Source organism: Rhinopithecus roxellana, chromosome 5, assembly GCF_007565055.1.
Source record: "Rhinopithecus roxellana isolate Shanxi Qingling chromosome 5, ASM756505v1, whole genome shotgun sequence".
Taxonomy (NCBI): domain Eukaryota; kingdom Metazoa; phylum Chordata; class Mammalia; order Primates; family Cercopithecidae; genus Rhinopithecus; species Rhinopithecus roxellana.
Genome location: NC_044553.1, coordinates 103,716,237 through 103,735,168, shown reverse-complemented (window position 1 = coordinate 103,735,168; position 18,932 = coordinate 103,716,237). Strand labels below are relative to the sequence as shown.

Below are 18,932 nucleotides of genomic sequence, written 5' to 3'. Positions count from 1 at the left end.
TGGGTATGGTGGCACACACCTGTAATCCCAGTTACTCGGGAGGCTGAGGCAGGAGAATCGCTTGAACCTGGGAGGTGGAGATTGCGGTGAGCCGAGATTGCGCCACTGCACTCCAGCCTGGCGACAAAGCGAGACCCTGTCTCAAGTAAATAAATAAATTAATAATAAAATCCAACAGATTTTAAGTGTATGTGACATTAGACATACTTCAAGATTTAGTAAACCTAAAGAACATCAGAAGAAATATTCCAGAGGCAAGAAAAAAAGAAAAGAAAAGAAAAAAATACATATAAGAAGGAAAAAGACACAGAAGGTATAGTGAGAATGTCTAACATAGGTTTGGCCAGGGTTCTAGAAGGAAGAAAAAATACAAGATAAAACAAGCAATTATCTGGAAAGTTAACTGCTTAGGATTTTTCAAACTGACATTACTTCAAAGCACTGATTTTAAGAAGTCTTACAAACTGAAAGCATAATAAATGAAAAGAAATTCATACCTAAGTATACTAAAGTGAAACTTCTTAAGATTGAAAACTAAAAACAAAAATTAAAATAATCCAGGCCAGGTGTGGTGGCTCATGCCTGTAATCCTAGCACTTTGGGAGGCCAAGGCAGTCGGATCACCTGAGGTCAGGAGTTCAAGACCAGCTGGGCCAACATAGCGAAACCCTGTCTCTACTAAAAATACAAAAATTAGCTGGGCGTGGTGGTGGGCGCCTGTAGTCCCAGCTACTCAGGAGGCTGAGGCATGAGAATCACTTGAACCCAGGAGGCTGAGGCTGCAGTGAGCTGAGATGCCCCTGCACTCCAGCCTGGGCGACAACAGCAAAACTCCATCTCAAAAACAAAAAACAAAAAACAAAACAAAACAAAACAAAAGAATCCAGAGAAAAGAAAATTACTTTCAAAAGAGCCCTAATATACTAACAGCTGACTTTCCACTAGTAAAAATGGGAAAGAGGAGACAGTGGAATGTTATTTTCAATGTGCTGAAACAAAACAGTTACCAACCTAAAATCAGTACATAAAATAACGACATTTGAGATACACTAGAGGAGACGTACTTTGCCACTATCAAATCTACAATGAAGGAAATTTTAAAGCATGTATTTCAGGTAGGAGGAGAATGATCTCACATGAAAAGTCTTAGATACAAGGAATTAAGAGCAAAGAAAATGGAATTGTGTAAGTAAATCCAGTGTTTAAGTGTATAAAACAATAATATTAGTCTTGTGGACTTTCAAAAATACAAAATTAAAATACACAACAATAGCATATAAATCAGGAAAGAATATATGGAGTTTAACTGCTCTGACTTCCTTATATTATTACATTTTGATAAATTAAAAATGTATAATATAATTTTAAAAGTAATCAATAAAATAATACAAAGAATATAATTTTAAACTGGTGAAGAGGAGGATTTGATACATAAAAATCAGATATCAATCTAAAAGAGAACAAAAAGGAGAGAAGAAGAAATGTAATAGATCAGACAAATGAAAGCACTTTGGAAAATGGCATATTTAATTCTAAATATAGTAGCAAGAAATGTAAAAGGACTAAATGGTTCAGTTAAAAGTTAAAGATTGACTGTTAAAAAAATCCAACTGCTATTAATAGGAGACACATGTAAAACATAATAATAAAGAAAGGTTGAAATTAAAAGGAAAATACATACCTTGTAAACACCAATGAAAAGAAAGCTGATATGTCTAGAGGAAAACATCAGACAAAACACTTTAAGGCAGAAAGCATTACTACAGATAAAGAGGGATACTTTATACTTATGAGAGGTTTCAATTAACCAAACGGATATTGTTTTTCACTCATATGAATCTTAAGACTATGAGAAAGTCTCAAGATTTTATATAGCAAAAGTTGAGAGACTACAAAGAGAAATAACATAAATTACCATATATATGTAGAGGGGTGGGCATATTATAAAACTTGGTATGTACAACTGCAAAGTATACATTCTTTTCAAGCATGTGAATGGAATCATAAATATAAATATAAATATAAATATATAGATAAAAATTGACATGGCTCTTCCCCTTCCCAGTCAGGTAGCAATTTTCATTATTCCCAAGTGTTTATTTGGAACACATATAACATATTATTTGTGTACATAAAAGCAGGTTAGATAGTCAGGTTCCACCCTTAGGAGTTTACAAGCAATGCAAACATACCAATATTGAGCACTAGTAAGAGCCAGCTCTGTAGAGGATACTAGTTTATCTCCTTTAACTCTCATTCTATTTTGTCGGTATTATTAGGCCTAATTTGGGAAAAAGAACTAAGACACAGAGAGACTGAGCAAAAAGTTTAAGATCACCCCCCCCACCCAACTATTTTTTTTTCTTTTTTGGAGATGAAGTCCCATTCTGTCGCCTAAGCTGGAGTGCAGTGTCACGATCTCAGCTCACTGCAACCTCTGCCTCCTGAGTTCAAGTGATTCTCCTGCCTCAGCCTCCTGGGTAGCTGGGATTACAGGCAAGTGCCACCAGGCCTGGCTAATTTTTGTATTTTTTGTAGAGATGGGATTTCACCATGCTGGCCAGGCTGGTCTCAAACTCCTGACCTCAGGTGATCCGCCTGCCTTGGCCTTCCAAAGCACTGGGATTATAGGCATAAGCCACCGCGCCCAGCCGAAGATCACCTCTTTAGTAAATGACAGTGCTAGGATTCAAATCTACCCTTTATTAGCAATGAGCCAGCTCCAGAAAATACTTACTCGTTTAAGGCTGGAAGTAGGGAGGTAAGCATTCTTATAGACAGATCTCTAATAATATTAGGAAGCTATCTTTGTACAACACTGACAAATGTTTAAGTGTCTGCAATATAGTAGAATTTCATATTGAGCCAAAGAAGTGGCTAAAATAGTTTGATGAGAGAGCTGTCTTAGAAGACAGAGTTAGTGCTAGTGATTTGGAATGTGAGAATGGCTGAGAGTAAAGAAATATCATGTACCCAGCATAAAGAAATTAAAAAGCCTCTTCTATTTGACTTCTTATGCTATTGAAAATCCTTTCCTTCTAGTTCAAGTTCACTATTTTACCATTGCTTATATGTCTTGAAGTGAATTTCAATCTCAACAGTTTTTCATGACCAAATGAAAGCTGTTATAAATTCTCTCTGCTTTCAAGTTTTTAGAATGTGTATTTTCTATTTTACTGCTTAATACAGGGAGGAAAACATAGATAAGTATAATTATAGAGTGTATCAGTCAATTATTTAAATCTATTCAACATTTGAATAATTAGGCCCACTTCATCTTCTGTCAACTGTTTTAATATTTGTCCAGCTGAGCTCCATGCCTCAAGTCTCATCCCACTCTCTTACCTTCTCCACATCTTTCCCTCAGCCTCACAGCTGCATTGCTCCAACATAGCTGTTATAGATATCTTTTCAAAGCAAATATTTGATTATATCATTTAAATGCTTTAAAAAAATCAGTAGCTTTCACTTAAAAATACCCGCACTCAATTTAGTGTGGTTATAATGGGCTTTGCAATCTTGCCCCAGTTTATCTTTCCAGTCTCAGCTTCTCCACTCCTTACACCCTCTTAGAACAAAAATAACAGACTGATGGCCCATTTATGGAGAATACTGTACTGTGTTGTCATGCCTATGCGATAAGAAACTGAAGCCAGTGAGGTTAGACAGCCTGTTTAAGTCACACAATAAGAAAATGGCAGAGCCAGGATTCAAACTCAGATCTGACTGACTCCAAATCATAGACATAACCCAATACACTACATTGCCTTCTTTTGTCTTTTACATCTGTTGTGAATTTTGTTTTAACCACATGAAACAAAATTAGTTTTGAGCATATTAAATGGTATGCATAATCACTACTGTCTTGCATCATAATTAGGTATAAAATATAAGCCAGTCACACAAGAAATTACTGTATTTCTGTAGAATTGAGTTGCCATTAGTGTCAATAGTGTTCCTTCACCTTAGACACTTAATAATACCCTCTTTTCATTTAAGACTCACTATGTGCCATGCACTGTGATAAGTATTTTATGTACACAATAACATGTAATGCCCAAAGTACCCTGTGAGATAATTATTTCTATTTCCATTTGTGATGAGGAAACTGATGGTTAAAAAGGCTAAATAAATTGCTTAAGATTAAACAGCTAGTAGTGGAGCTGGAACTCTACTGAACTCAAACTGTCTCACTTTAAAGCCTGTGCCCTCAACTAACTACCCTATACAACCTCCCTCTAAATGTCCTAGATTGAACTTCTCAATAAACTGGATCCTATCCTGTGTATCTTATTTTTGCCTAAAATTCCTTGTTTCCTAAACATGTAGTTTTCTCTTGCCAGTCTTGTCTTTCCTACTAAGTAGCTGACCAGCTTCTTTCTGCTCCCATTCTTCTAGCATCCTGGGTACTAAACAGCTTAAAATAAGAGACTCCTGTCATGAATTGAGGTTTATTTTCCCTATAGGTAACGGCTTCAGAGGAAGAAAATGGCAGTGATCTAAGCCATGGGTCAAGTGGCTGAGGTGGGAAGAAAGAATTCCAAGGGCATATGACACAAGAAAGACTTTCCTATTCCTTTCATTTGTCTGGACTGATTCCCATATGCCTAGGATCTAGAACTCCTTACGACTTTGTATGCTTTCTTTTGTACTCAGGCAGGGTGAGCTTCAGGCCTGTGGGTTTCAGTAACAAGAAACTGTGATGCCTTTTTTTGAACCTGGTAGCTCATGATTTTAGACATCAATTCATTTACATATGTCAGGCATTGATCTAGATACCAGATGAAAACGAAGCTGAGAACAAAACAAAGAACCTGTCATCCTGGATTTTATAGAGACAATAGACAATTAACAAATACATAATATAGTGGCAAATAGTGATAAATGCTATGAAGAAAACTAAAGGGACAGAAAATGATGAAGGTATCCTTTGGGCAGAAGAGAAAAAAAGAAAATGATGAAGGGTATGGTGGGTTAGAGCTGCTATTTTAGTTTGGGTGGTCAGGGAAGATCTTTCTCAGGTGGTATTATTTGAGTAAAGATCCACAAATGAAGTTAAGAAACAAGATGTGAGCATATCTGAAGAAAAAACATTCTGGCAGAATAAACAGCCTTGAGGTGGAAGTGTGCTTGTCATGTTTGAGGAAAATAAGAAGTCCACTTAGATGGAGCAGACTGAATGAGGAAAAGAGTAGTGGGAGATGTGGTTTAAGAATATCCAGGGAGGCCGGGCGCGGTGGCTCAAGCCTGTAATCCCAGCACTTTGGGAGGCCGAGACGGGTGGATCACGAGGTCAGGAGATCGAGACCATCCTGGCTAATACGGTGAAACCCCGTCTCTACCAAAAAATATAAAAAACTAGCCGGGCGAGGTGGCGGGTGCCTGTAGTCCCAGCTACTCGGGAGGCTGAGGCAGGAGAATGGCGTAAACCCGGGAGGCGGAGCTTGCGGTGAGCTGAGATCCGGCCACTGCACTCCAGCCTGGGCGACAGAGCAAGACTCCGTCTCAAAAAAAAAAAAAAAAAAAAAAAAAAGAATATCCAGGGACCAAGCAGGGCTTTGGATTTTATTCTAAATGTGTTGGCAAGCCACTTGAAGATTCTAAACAGGTAAGTGAAAGAATCAGACTTATATTCTAATAGGATGCATCTTGCTGCTGAATAAAGTATACACTATAAGGAGGCAAGGATGGAAGCAAGAGACCAACTAGAGTAACCGTGGTAGAGAATTTGAGAAGATTCAGATTCAGGAAATGCTTTGAAGATAGAGCTGATAAGAACTGCTAATGAATTGAATATGGGGTGTTTAGCTTTAACCCAAAGTCTTTGGGTTTTGGCTGAGGCAGCTAATTGAATGAAGGTGCCATTTACTGGGATGAGGAAAATTGAGATGGGGATTAAGTTTAGGAGAGGAAATCAAGAGTTTGGTTTTAGATTTGTGAGAGACTGTTTGACTTTCAAGTTCCTGGGGACAATGGGCCTCTAGTAGCTGCAGCTGGTGTTAACCTTTTACAGGGACATGTTTAAGTGGAGGTGAGGGGCAGAGAAACAGAAGAAATAAAGTTTCTTCTGAGTAATCTCCCAGATATTCAAGTGATAAAAAGCAGGTTAGTCCTCTGAGCCTGTCTTATACACACTGATTTCAGGGCAAGAAGTCTCCTCTCTCTTCAAAAAATGTTCTGATTTATATTATCTCAAAATTTCTGAAATTAAATTAAATGTATCCCACAATTAGAGAGAGAAAGCATAAAATGTAAATAGCTTGAGAGATAATCCAGTGTGTATGAGTTTTTACCAAAGTATAACTGAGAGCAGAGGAAGGTCTTGAATGTTTAATGTTTTTGTGAAGAGAAAGGATGTAGATATTAAATAAAACAAAGATTTTATAATCTTGCTTTGGCACTACCCTATTTATCATAATTTTTAAGTGAGAAACTACAGAAAGAGTGTTTGTAAGTTTATACCCAAGGGGGGATTATGCGTTTAAATTATTCCTCTTCCGCACATTTTAATCCTTTCTATCTTTTAACCCTTAGTCTTTTCCCAAAAGTGTTCTTAAACTAGAAGGCCTGTGGCATGATTGAGGCTTGTCACCTCTCTTCTAGGGCCAGATTTCAAATAGATGGCCCTGGAGAATGCTACTTATCTGTACAGTTCTCCATTTGATGTTGCAGTGTGCTAGTATCCTAGGGGAAGGGTACCACATTTAACTCCAGAAAGGATTTAAGGCAGTTTTGCATTTTTTTTTTCTGATTATCAGAGTAATATATGATTATTGCAAAATATTTTAACAAAAAAGTTAAAAAAAGACTATTTCAACTCCTACTTACTAGAGGCAATCCCAACAACATTTTGGCATATTTCCTTCCACTGTCTTATGCATTTTGTTTTTTTTGTAACCGAGCTCTTTATTGTATAAGCAATTTTGTTGCCTGCTGTTTTTGCTTAGTTATGGTATATATGTTTGTCTCTATCATTACATTTTTATAGCTACATAATCATCTATAGCATGACTATACCATAGTTTACTCAAGATGGTTTCTGATTATTTACAATTACAAATAACACTGTGATAAACAGCTTTGTGCATAAATTTTCACTCTTCTTTTGGATGACTTATTAAAGGAGGAATTGGTAGATTAAATGTATACATACTTTTTAAAGCTTCTGATGTAAATTGTTACAATGATTTCCAGAAAGGTTGTTATCAGATCATACTTTGGAAGGGAAGGAGAGAGCTATTGGAACTATTGGATCTGGTAGAAAGTATCTGACAGCAATTCTTACAAAGTACTATGCCTCTGGGGAAGAGTCCCTTCTCTCTCTAGAAAAGGGGTTATCTTAAAGTATTAAAATTATTACATCAGATTTTTCCACACCACATAATATGTATGGATCGTGAGGAGGAAAGGAGAATTGAGAATTTGAGTTAGAAGTCATACATAAGCTGACATGTCAGAAATTACCAGTTTGGGAAACTAAGTTTACCAACACTGCTAAAGGACTCAAATATTTTAAACAGTGGTTCAGATATTAATTGTGATTATACAGTATCAGGTTTATTTAATTTTGTATGATTTCATGCTATTTAATGAGAGACAATATAATGAGTGTTTTTCAAATTGTGGGTCCTAATCCATTTGTAAATTACAAAATCAATGTATTTTCTATGACTGGTATTTTTAAAAAACAAAACACAATAGAATGAAAAATATGAGAATGCACTGTAATCATTTCAATGTATGATTTCATAATTAACAAATAGATTAGGACCCACAGTATTATTTTGTGAGACTTTTGTTTCAGTTACATGTGTGTATATACTATAGAACACATTTATTATTGTGGGATGTGATTAAGAAAAAAAATAGTTTGAAGCCATTGGTGTAAAGAGTCTGGACTTTGGAATTAGTCAGGACAAGTTTGAATCTGAGCTCTGCTTGGCTTTTACCCATTATCTAACCAAATGGCTCAATCACTACATTGAAAAAAGAGAGTAATAATATCTCCTTTCTGGTTTGTGTGTGTATGAAGATTAGAGATTACTTAAGCAGAATGCCTACAACATAGTCAATGATTAATATATAATTACTTCCAAATCTCTCCCAAAATAATGTTCTCCTTGTAAAAATACTTCATTCACTGAAGAAAGACAATGTGTTTTATTGATGACTACATCTGTTATGCTATCGTGTACTTTTAAAACACCTCTGTCAGTCTTTTTCTCCAATTTGGTTTTGTAAGGAGACTTGAGCACATAGTTCGTTCCCCTTCCTGTTCTGACACTTTATTTATCTATATTATGGATCTTGGCACTTTACATCCGTCATAGATGGTCTAATTGTTGCCTAGTTCAATTACTACTAAACACTTTCAAACCTCTTCTAGTTCTCAAAATAGTGGCGGGAGCACTGCAGGATGCCAGATCAAAATCTGTTGAGTTTGCTCTACAGCACACCTTTTGCAAAGTATCACTTGTGGTGTACAGGGAAGCAGCTGTAATGCTGATTCCCCTGGCATTTCTCACTTCATCTACTACATGCTAAACAGGCCGGGTAGGCATTAAGTCATACTCTGGGTAGTACAAGTGGAAAGTGTGAACAGAGAAACCACTTTATGTGAGGACAGTGGAAAATGAGATCCTCCTTTCCTCTCCCTACTCCTGCTCCCATCGAGGAGAAGCACTTAAAAGCGCGGAGGCCCAGGACCCATCGGCGCTCGGGCGTCCCGACTCGGAGGCTGGCGGCGGGCAGGCACGCTCTCCCGCGCTGAGAGCCCTTCTGCGGAGATGAACTCTCGAGTGTCGCCGCCGCGCGCGCGGGCCCGATCGATACAGGCGGGCGGACATGCTCCCGCCGCCAAGAGCAGCCACAGAGCGGTGGAGTCAGCTGCTCGGCCGCTCGGTCGCACTTCTCATTAGCTCAATACCCGCAAAGGACGTGCACTGGTTCCCTCGCGGACACCCACCCAGTGGTCTGCGCCACGCCCTCTGCCCACCGCCCCTTCCGCTCGGCAGTCCGGCGCAGGGCGGGAGCTTTTCAGCCAGATGCCCTCGGGTAGGGGGCAGCCGGGTCCCGGCTCAAGCGGAGGGCGTCGTGAGGTGGCCTTTTTGCCTGGCTCCCCAGTGGGACGCTCCGCGGAGGCGGTCGAGTATAGGGGAGTGTCGAGCTCCCTCACACACTGGACCTTACCTTCTGGCGTCTTCGCCCGGGAGGCTGCAGCGGGAGGCGGACCCAGCCGGCCGTAGGGGCAGGTCCACTGCGTTGTGAGGCGGGGCTGGGCGTGCGCCGCAGCCGCCAGATTCGTCTGCTCCGTGAGTCAGGACGGGAGAAAGCCCCTCCCCCGGCGCCCGCTCCCACTCCTGATTGGCCGGACCAGCCCGGGGCGGCCCGGCGGGACCCCGGCCCGCGTCTCAGCTATAAAGAGAGCCCCGGCATGACAGCCGCGGCGAAGCTGTTCTAGTTCATCTGCTGGCCGGCTCTCAGTCCCCGTGGCGCCCCCTTTCCTCTTGTCCCCGAGCGCTCTCGACTCCACCATGCCAAGGGGCTTCCTGGTGAAGCGAACTAAACGGACAGGCTGCTCGTACCGAGTTCGCCTTGCGGAGCGTGTCTTCCCTCTGCTGGGGCCCCAGGGGGCGCCGCCCTTCTTGGAGGAGGCTCCCAGGGCCTCCTTGCCCGGTACGGAGCGGGCGGCCCCCCCAACCCGGGAGGAACCTGGAAAGGGGCTGACGGAGGAGGCGGCCCGGGAACTGTCGGGGTCGCCATGTCGGGCGACTGGGGTGAGCCCGGGGGCGGGCGGGCGGGAAGGCGCGGAGTGGCGGGCGGGTGGCAGGGAAGGTCCCGGGCCCAGCCCCAGCCCCGGCCCCAGCCCCAGTCCAGCGAAGCCGGCCGGGGCAGAGCTGCGTCGGGCGTTCCTGGAGCGCTGCCTCAGCTCGCCCGTCTCCGCCGAGTCCTTCCCCGGGGGCGCCGCCGCCGTGGCCACTTTCTCCTGCTCCGTGGCGCCAGCAGCCGCACCGACCTCGGGGGAGCAGTTCCTGCTGCCGCTTCGGGCGCCGTTCCCAGAGCCCGCGCTTCAGCCGGACCCTGTGCCCCTCTCCACCGCCCTGCAGAGTCTGAAACGGGCGGCCGGCGGCGAGCGCCGCGGCAAGGCACCCACGGGCTGCGCGTCTGGACCCGCAGCCGCGGGAATCAAGAAGCCAAAGGCCATGAGGAAGTTGAGCTTTGCCGATGAGGTGACCACATCCCCTGTCCTGGGCCTGAAGATCAAGGAGGAGGAGCCCGGAGCGCCGTCTCGGGGCTTGGGAGGCAGCCGCACGCCCCTGGGCGAGTTCATCTGCCAGCTGTGCAAGGAGCAGTACGCAGACCCCTTCGCGCTGGCCCAGCACCGCTGCTCCCGCATCGTGCGCGTAGAGTACCGTTGCCCTGAGTGCGACAAGGTGTTCAGCTGTCCTGCGAACCTGGCCTCCCATCGCCGCTGGCATAAGCCGCGTCCCGCGGCTGCAAACGCCGCCACAGTCTCCTCCGCCGACGGGAAGCCGCCTTCTTCGTCGTCTTCGGCCTCCCGGGACGCCGGGGCCATTGCATCTTTTCTCGCGGAGGGAAAGGAGAACAGCCGGATAGAGCGGACTGCAGATCAGCACCCGCAGGCCAGGGACAGCTCCGGGGCGGATCAGCACCCGGACAGCGCCCCGAGGCAGGGCCCCCAGGTGCTGACGCATCCAGAGCCACCGCTGCCACAGGGCCCCTACATGGAGGGGGTGTTGGGGCGCCGGGTGCCTGTGCCGGGCAGTACCAGTGGTGGCGGGGGATCCGAAATTTTCGTGTGCCCATATTGCCACAAAAAGTTTCGTCGCCAAGCCTATCTGCGCAAGCATCTGAGCACTCACGAGGCGGGCTCGGTCCGTGCACTAGCGCCGGGCTTTGGCTCCGAACGCGGTGCCCCACTTGCCTTCTCTTGCCCGTTGTGCGGAGCGCACTTCCCTACCGCAGATATCAGGGAGAAGCACCGGCTGTGGCATGCTGTCCGCGAGGAGCTGCTCCTGCCCGCTCTGGCGGGGGCTCCTTCCGAAACGCCGGGCCCTAGCGGGCCATCTGACGGGAGTGCCCAACAAATTTTCTCGTGCAAGCACTGCCCGTCCACTTTTTTTAGTTCTCCGGGGCTGACCCGGCACATCAATAAGTGCCACCCCTCAGAAAGCCGGCAAGTGCTGCTGCTGCAGATGCCACTGCGGCCTGGCTGCTGAGGGACGAGAGACAGGATGATTTCGAGGTTGGCCTTAGAGGAAACAGATCATGGGAATTTCTGTGGGGCTTTCTTCAACTTGCAAGTTTACTTTCATTCTTTCCTATGTTTCTCCCTCCTAAAATTCTCCCAGTAGTCAATGTTCTACCAGAGGAGCAGACAGTGAAATGTAATATCCCTTTCTAGAGCAGGTATGTATATGGTACAAACCTTGAGATCAAAGACTGTCAGCTTTAAATCTCACTTTCCCCACTAAAATAGGATTTTTCCCCCTTAAAACTCTGGAGGCCCTAACGAATCCTATATGATTTGTAATTCCTATGGAAAGTCGCAGTGAATGCGTGCATGTCTCAATGTCCACAAAGGGTTCTGGCTACCCTTTGGGAGTCACCAATGTTTTTTTTCCTCTTGTCATCACAGGCGCCTATGCAGCTTCTGTCTCAATAGGATCAGATATTTTGCACTGTATACTCTGTGAATTAAAAGTTATGTGATTGGTGCCAAACTTAAGGAGATTCAAGACCTGGCAGAAAATGTAAGAGGATGTTTGCTGCTTTCGGGGTGCGTGGGGATCTCCCCTGTAAACTTTCCTTTGCCCATTTATATGTACATGTCCATTCTTAAGTTGGTGTTTGGAGGTGGGGAGGATGCTACTTTACTGGAGTTGAGACACCCCCTATAATTCTCACCCTCAGCTATTTTGTGTGCAGTATTCAGGAAGAGCTACTTCAAACCTTTCTTTAAATGGCTTTTTGGAAATACAGAAGTCGTTTCCTCAAGTTTGACTGTTTTAATGGGGTTTCACCCAAATTGTTTGATGCTTCTGCTGTAAATCTCATACTGTGTATTCATTATGAAAATATGTACAGCTTAAGGAAGATGTTAACACCTATAATCCACTGAGGAACTGAATGGCAATTTGCTCAATATTCAGTATTTTCTTTTCAGCAGTAACTTGTTTTTGATTTTTTTTAAAAAAACCATTTCAGTGTACATTCTGTACTAATTCCTTAATAGCCAGAGTTGGGACACTGGCTGAGCACTGCTTGACAAAAAGCCCGTATTTGTAAGATGCTTACCACCAAATAAATGTACATAGTCTGTGCTTTTGTTGTGTTCTGTGTTTGTTTTAAGAATCCTGTTGAATACCGCCTATTTTCAAAGCCACATTTCTTATCTACTCAATGTCGGTATCCTGTTTTAGAATGTTAGTGACCCATTTGGACAGAATACAAGGACGGAAATATTTTACAAATGAATGTAATGGTGCAGGAATGCAATGAAAAATTTTCCTTTGAAGTATGGCTGCAAAGACTGAGCTCCAAAAGGCAAGGAATATGCACTAGTCTTTAAATCTAAAAAAGACATCCCCCCAAGAAATGTCAACAGAAAATATATTTTAAGTATGTATATATATTTCAAACTAGTGAACAGTGTTACCTGAAGATGAAAAAAAGTATTTTAATGGTGCTAATTCACTATTTCAGGTTTGTATTTTTGCTCCATATTGTTATATATCATCAATCCATTAATTTTTTTATAGTACTTTAGAAACATGTATGCAGTTACTCTGATTTTCCTTTTTGTAATTCTTCACCTTGGCTGTAGGAAATTGTTTATATTGTTCAATCTTCTTCCCAAGGACTCTATCCATTTGTTTATCTTCTACATCAGCTTACATAGGACTTTCAGTTTTCATTTGTAAGAAAACAAAAAATTGAGTGCACAGAAGTTCTGAAAGGTTGTCTTAGAAAACTTGTCAGTGCAAAGTTTTATTGCTGAAGGTATATTATAAAACAAAGTAAAATTTAAGAATCAAAAAAACATGAAGCTGTAATCCCAGCACTTTGGGAGGCGGAGGTGGGCAGATCACAAGGTCAGGAGATCGAGACCATCCTGGCTAACACAGTGAAACCCCATTTCTACTAAAAAAACAAAAAACAAAAAACAAAAAATTAGCTGGGCATTGTGGCACATGCCTATAGTTCCAGCTACTCAGGAGGCTGAGGTAGAAGAACTGCTTGAACCTGGAAGGTGGAGGTTGCAGTGAGCCGAGATCACTCCACTGCACTCCAGCCTGGGTGACAGAGCACAACTCCGTCTCAAAAAACAAAAACATGAAGCTGAGATAAACTAACAATCTAACCAACCACATTGGGTGAAGTTTTTGGCCAGCCTTTATGAAGATGTAAAATTTCCTGTGTTTTTAATGACTGTGGTAGGATCACCGAGAAATAAGTTGGAATGTATCTTGAAAAGGGAATTCAAGTTCATTTTTCATGATTAGCTAAGATAATCTAGGTTCATGCTTTAAATCTCCTCACTACTCATATAGCCCTACTTATTGAAAATATATGAAACATAGAAGACACATCAACACTCATGGATAGGAAGTGATAAGAATATTTTTATTGTATTATTAAATACCATGTCACCTTTTCCCCCCACTGTTACAAATTATAGATACTACATGAATGATGATACATAATTTATATTTTACGGTTTGCCAGTATGATGTATTTACACATGCAGTTAGTACCAATGTCATGCTACATTTCCTCAGGAGATGCCCATTCAAAATAAAATGTGAGCAGCTTATCTACTGTAAGAAAATACTTCTAGAGGGTGGAATGTATACCAACCTGCACCTGCAAGTTCAGTATTAACAATATTAGATTTAACTTAGACTCCTGGGTCATGTTCCTTTTTCCTTTTTTAAAAATAATACTCATAATTTGAACAATATACTTACATCAGAAAATTTTCCTTCTTTTCTTCCCTATCTTCTTTTTGGTGCTTAAAAAAGAACATAGATACACCAGGATCTAGCAGCCAATAATGAAAGGCCACAATCTGAAAACAAATGGCATTTGACAGTGATACCACTTGAAATGCAAAACATTAGAAAAATACCTGGAAGCTAAACATAAATCAAAGTTCAGCACAGTGATTTTTCTAGTTATTGGATATAACATGGCATCACCTGCATAGCCAAGAAATGAGACATTGCTTTGGGAAGAAAAGTTAACACTAAAATGATTTCAGTTGGAATTTGAGATGCTAAAGACCATTTATTTTAAGTGTTTTATTGTCATAACATAAATAATCTGTACACATTCTGTGTATTAACAGGTACATCTTTTGCTGTAACTTTACAAATGCTTAAATTTAAAATTTTACATTTGTAAAAAATTATATATTTATTGAACCATAAAGTTGCAATGGGGCACAATAAATAATGAGACTAGTTGTCCAATTGTATTTTGGCTCAAAGTTAACCATGAAATTAAAGATAAAACTACTTAGACATAATTATCAGGAAGCTAAAGGGTGTAGAATAAAACTCCCCCCTGCCCTCAAAATATGGCAGCTTGGACTGTGGGAAAAAAATGAAACAATAAATAACCCAAATCTTTAATATTAAGCTACAAATTATTTAAAATTATTTAAATCCAGTGTTTTCTCAGATAAATGTACAGGAAGAAACATGCATGTTATGGCAGACACGAAGGCCTGAAAGGGTTAACCCTATGTTCGTGCTAAGGTGGCTACTGCTGATCACTGTTGGGCTGTCTCCTTAGGATTTATTGGCTGAGCCAGAGGAACGACGCAACTTCATGGACATGCGGCTTTTGCTAGTTCGAGGAGACATTGGAGAGGCCAGGTCAGCCCCATCTACCTGCGTTGCTGTGGGAGTTTCACTGGGTAGAATCTCTGGGTAGGAGCCTGTAGGAAATAGCAAGAGCATTACTACAGTTATCCAGCCTCTCATCCCCTGAGAAGTAATCTTTCTGCTACTAATCTGCAGCAAGGATCCCATCCCTTAATAAGGTCTTTTGAGGGAAAAAGCAAGCCCCAAACTTTCTTGTTACAATAGCCTACTAATGTATTTAAAACCCAGCAATCTGCTGGCTCATGTCATTATATTAGCAAGAAAGCGCCAATCATCATTCCCAGGGCTAGAACCCTGGAAAAAGCAGTGGGAAGCAAAATCTTTGAGCCAGAAAGAACAAGGATCCAAAGCACCATTAGCATGCAGGGAAGGGGTCAAGAAGCAGGTGAGAAGGACCAATTCCTATCTCTAGGATTCAGGGTACAACCAAGAAAAGGGCCTTCACTACTCAAACTTGAAAAACAGTACCAAACAGTTTCAAACACTTTTGGAACCACGGGTTTCAAAAAGGAAGTCAGTTTCACTAGATGCCCTTATAAACAAAACAAAACAAAAAAAGGAACTCAGCAATATAAGATCATATACATGCTAGGTATTTAAATATGGCTTTAAGAAGGAGCAAGATAAATTTGTGTATGAGGGGAGGACAAGAATTCTCATCTGAATGTCAGTTAATAAAAGGCAAACTGACTCCCCCAAGATGTCTTAATTCAAAAGAGATAAACAATGCTTTTGTTTTCATTAACTTAAAAACTTTTGCAGGTATCTTATTCAATCATAAGCAAGCAGGTAACCAGTAGAATTGGTAGATATACAATTTTAGAAGTAAAACAAAATCAAATAGGAAAGTTCTTTGTGTCATTTATAAAGTAGTTTTTCATCTCTGTCCTTTATTTCTATAAATTATCATTCTCAATATGCAGCAATACTACAGAACCTTGCACATTGTAGGCTATCAAATATTTCCTAAACAAAATGATTAATTGATTAAAATCACATTAAAAATAAAAGTCCTTCAGAAAAAAAAATCTGAAAACAGAATAAGAACAAGAAATTCTGGATATTTTAAGGCATTTTAATCCAGATTTTATGGGTCTTAAGTACATGAAAATTTTCTTTATGTGTTTTACAAACAAAAACACCACACAGGTTGCAAGGTTAACTGTATACATACATGTCCTTACTTTACAGGGAGACTTTTGGCATATTTGTTAGCAAATGTAGCACCTCATTGATACGTCAAACTAGGAAATACGCTAGCACTTTCACATATATGAAATGTTTGTGCTTAAACTGAAGTTACGGATGTTTATAAAGAAAAACAAAAAGTTCAATAAGGGGTGAAGATCCTATTGAGATGTCTTAAGCAATTAAGAATATGTCTTTGTAGAACACTTCAATTTTTTTTTTTTTTTTTTAAGACGGGAGTCTCACTCTGTCGCCAGACTGCAGTGCAGTGGTGCAATCTTGGCTCACTGCAATCTCTGCCTCCCGGGGTCAAGTGATTCTCCTGCCTCAGCCTCCTGAGTAGCTGGGACTACAGGTGTGCATCACCATGGCCGGCTAATTTTTTTGTATTTTAGTAGAGATGGGGTTTCACCATGTTGGCCAGGATGGTCTCAATCTCCTGACCTCATGATCCGCCTGCCTGGGCCTCCCAAAGTGCGGGGATTACAGGCATGAGCCACCACACCCGGCCTTCAAAATGTTTTTAAGACCAAATGTTCGAGTTATATTTAAGAAAAAATATATGTTTCCAAGGAAAAATATTCTGTCACTCATAATCCAGGTCAATTGCCCTTCTTCTCAAAGTAACTTTTCCAGCATTATTTTCTAATTGAAGTAAGACTGGCATTCAAAATACAAGGAGAAGGAAACATATTTCTGTTCACCATTACTCTTCCTGAAGATCTGAATTGGTTCATAGCAGACATACTGGAAAATTTATGGGAGAATATGAATCCATGGCCCCCTTTAGGGAAGCACAGCAGATGGATGGCAGAAGGAAAGTGAAGAGCAGTAGTAGCTCATGCTTTTCTGGTAATGCATATCATTCCCGGCCATCATAAGAGGCCCTCCCACTGCTGTTTACCTTGAGATGGCCAATGTTTTCTAGCGGAGGTTTTGGGAGGAAGAGAACTATCACTGCATTTCTTTCTTTGTTGTGAATGAAGAAATGGAGTAGCAAGCAGAAGTGAGAGAGCAAAAGAGAAGATAGATAACAGATATGAGAGACACAAGTGCAGAATTTTATAGGTGTTAACTGAGGAGCAGAGAGAGAGGAATAAAGGTGTTTATTATGAAATATAATTGGGCATGCAATGAGTTAGGATGATGGTTCACAATGACAATGCTTTGTAAATTCAAATGTTATACTTACCAACTAACAAAACAAGTTCAAATAGGAAAAAAGAAAAGAAGAAAAAAGGTCTATGAGAGATTCTGTAAATATCTACCTTTTAAAGTGTTCACTGTACTGGTGGCATGTTATCCTAATCACTCAGACATAAAATCTCTAGAGCTGCATTGTCCAACATGGTAGCCACAGCCAAATTAAGTTTAAATTTATTGAATTAAAATGAATTAAATAAAAGTTCAGTTCCTCAATACACTAGCCACATTTCACGTGTTCAACAGCCACATGTAGTTAGCAGCTTCCACATTAGACAGTGCAGATATAGAACATTTCTATCACCATAGAAGGTTTCATCAGAGAGAGCACACTCTACATTATGACAAACTCAAAGAATGTTTTCCTCAAAAACAATTCTTCCATGTCTTCCTCACTGCCTTCAAAGTGAAATCTTCCTTCACTCAATTGAGTCAAATTAGGATTTTTAGTGTGTGTGGTGTATAGTTATCAGTACTTCCTAACAATTTAGCAAATTATATTTGTGGTATATATTCAACATTCCCAAACTCCATAAATAATTTACAGTGGAAAGACTTCAATTTTAGACGTAAAAAATGTAGTAACAACCTACATTTCATTTCACATCCTAGTCTACCTGTTGATTTATACTACCTGAGTCATAAGGAATTCTGATTTATTTCTATTATTAATATATCCTCAAGGATAAGGTTTTAAGAGTACACATGAGCTCCCATGTTTGTGCATACTATATCTGTTACTAACATTCTTACAGTGCTCACACAGACTGTGTAATCTGATGGGATAAATTGATTAATATATTGCACATTGATTACAATAAACTATTATTACAATTAACATAATAAATATGACTTTTGGGATCTATAGGGATTATAAGAGGGAGCTTGAAAGATCGTTTTTAATTGTGGTTTCGTTTGTACTGTTTGATGACAGGTATGACTGGTTTAAAGCTGCTAATTATTGGGCAAATATAGCCCTATAAAATATTGTATCTTTAAAAGCAATTTCAATTAATACTGAACTCCAGCGATGATGTGATGTATTAGAAAGAACATGGGCATAGGTTAGACAGTCCTAGATTAAATGCCGACTCTGTCACTTTACCATCTGTTTGATCTTGGGCAAACTGATTTGAGACATTTTTGTATTCGTAAAATGGAGATAATACTTGCTATTTTGTCAAGTCGTCACAGGGATTAAGATTACATATGCAAAGATACTGGCACATAGTAGGTGCACAGTAAGTATAGCTACACAATAAGGCTATTAAACAGAAAAATAAAAGCTGATACATTTTGAATCAGAACAGATGAGGATTAGAAAGGAAGGGATAGAAATGAGGAATATTTTTGAAGAAAATGACCACCTATACAAAATATTATTGTTCAAATGTGAAAAGCACAACACACCATTAAATTTAGTTTGAGGGAAATTTATTCTCTCTTATGTTGATAGTTCTATAAAATACAACCTTATATTAAAGGTTAAAGGCTACCCAAATAACCTTGCTTTTAATATTTTTAAAGGAGTTGATAAGTTATTAAGACTAGCATGGATGGCACTGAATATCATAAAGGAAATAACACAATTTCTTTTTTATTTTTACTTATTTATTTTGAGAGGGAGTT

General features: G+C 40.7%; 2 protein-coding genes across 7 annotated transcripts in view; one reads left to right on the top strand and one right to left on the bottom strand.

Annotated features, from left to right (window-relative positions):
- The first annotated feature begins 9,328 nt into the window (after positions 1 to 9,328).
- On the top strand, positions 9,329 to 12,344 carry INSM2 (INSM transcriptional repressor 2). Its single transcript, XM_010385505.2, has one exon. It carries the CDS (start codon positions 9,534 to 9,536, stop codon positions 11,238 to 11,240), a length of 1,707 nt encoding a protein of 568 aa, XP_010383807.2. The 5' UTR covers positions 9,329 to 9,533; the 3' UTR covers positions 11,241 to 12,344.
- A 1,282-nt stretch (positions 12,345 to 13,626) lies between these two features.
- The window catches only part of RALGAPA1 (Ral GTPase activating protein catalytic alpha subunit 1), a 311,458-nt gene continuing 306,152 nt past the window's right edge, over positions 13,627 to 18,932 (bottom strand). For 3 of the 6 annotated variants that reach the window (XM_030930785.1, XM_030930789.1, XM_030930788.1), the window contains one exon: positions 13,627 to 14,965. In XM_030930785.1, coding sequence (XP_030786645.1) covers positions 14,817 to 14,965 — 149 coding nt within the window. In that variant the 3' untranslated portion in view covers positions 13,627 to 14,816. Of the gene's footprint in view, positions 14,966 to 17,292; positions 17,296 to 18,932 lie in introns of all 6 variants that reach the window. The other 3 variants (XM_030930787.1, XM_030930790.1, XM_030930786.1) reach the window with 2 other exon arrangements.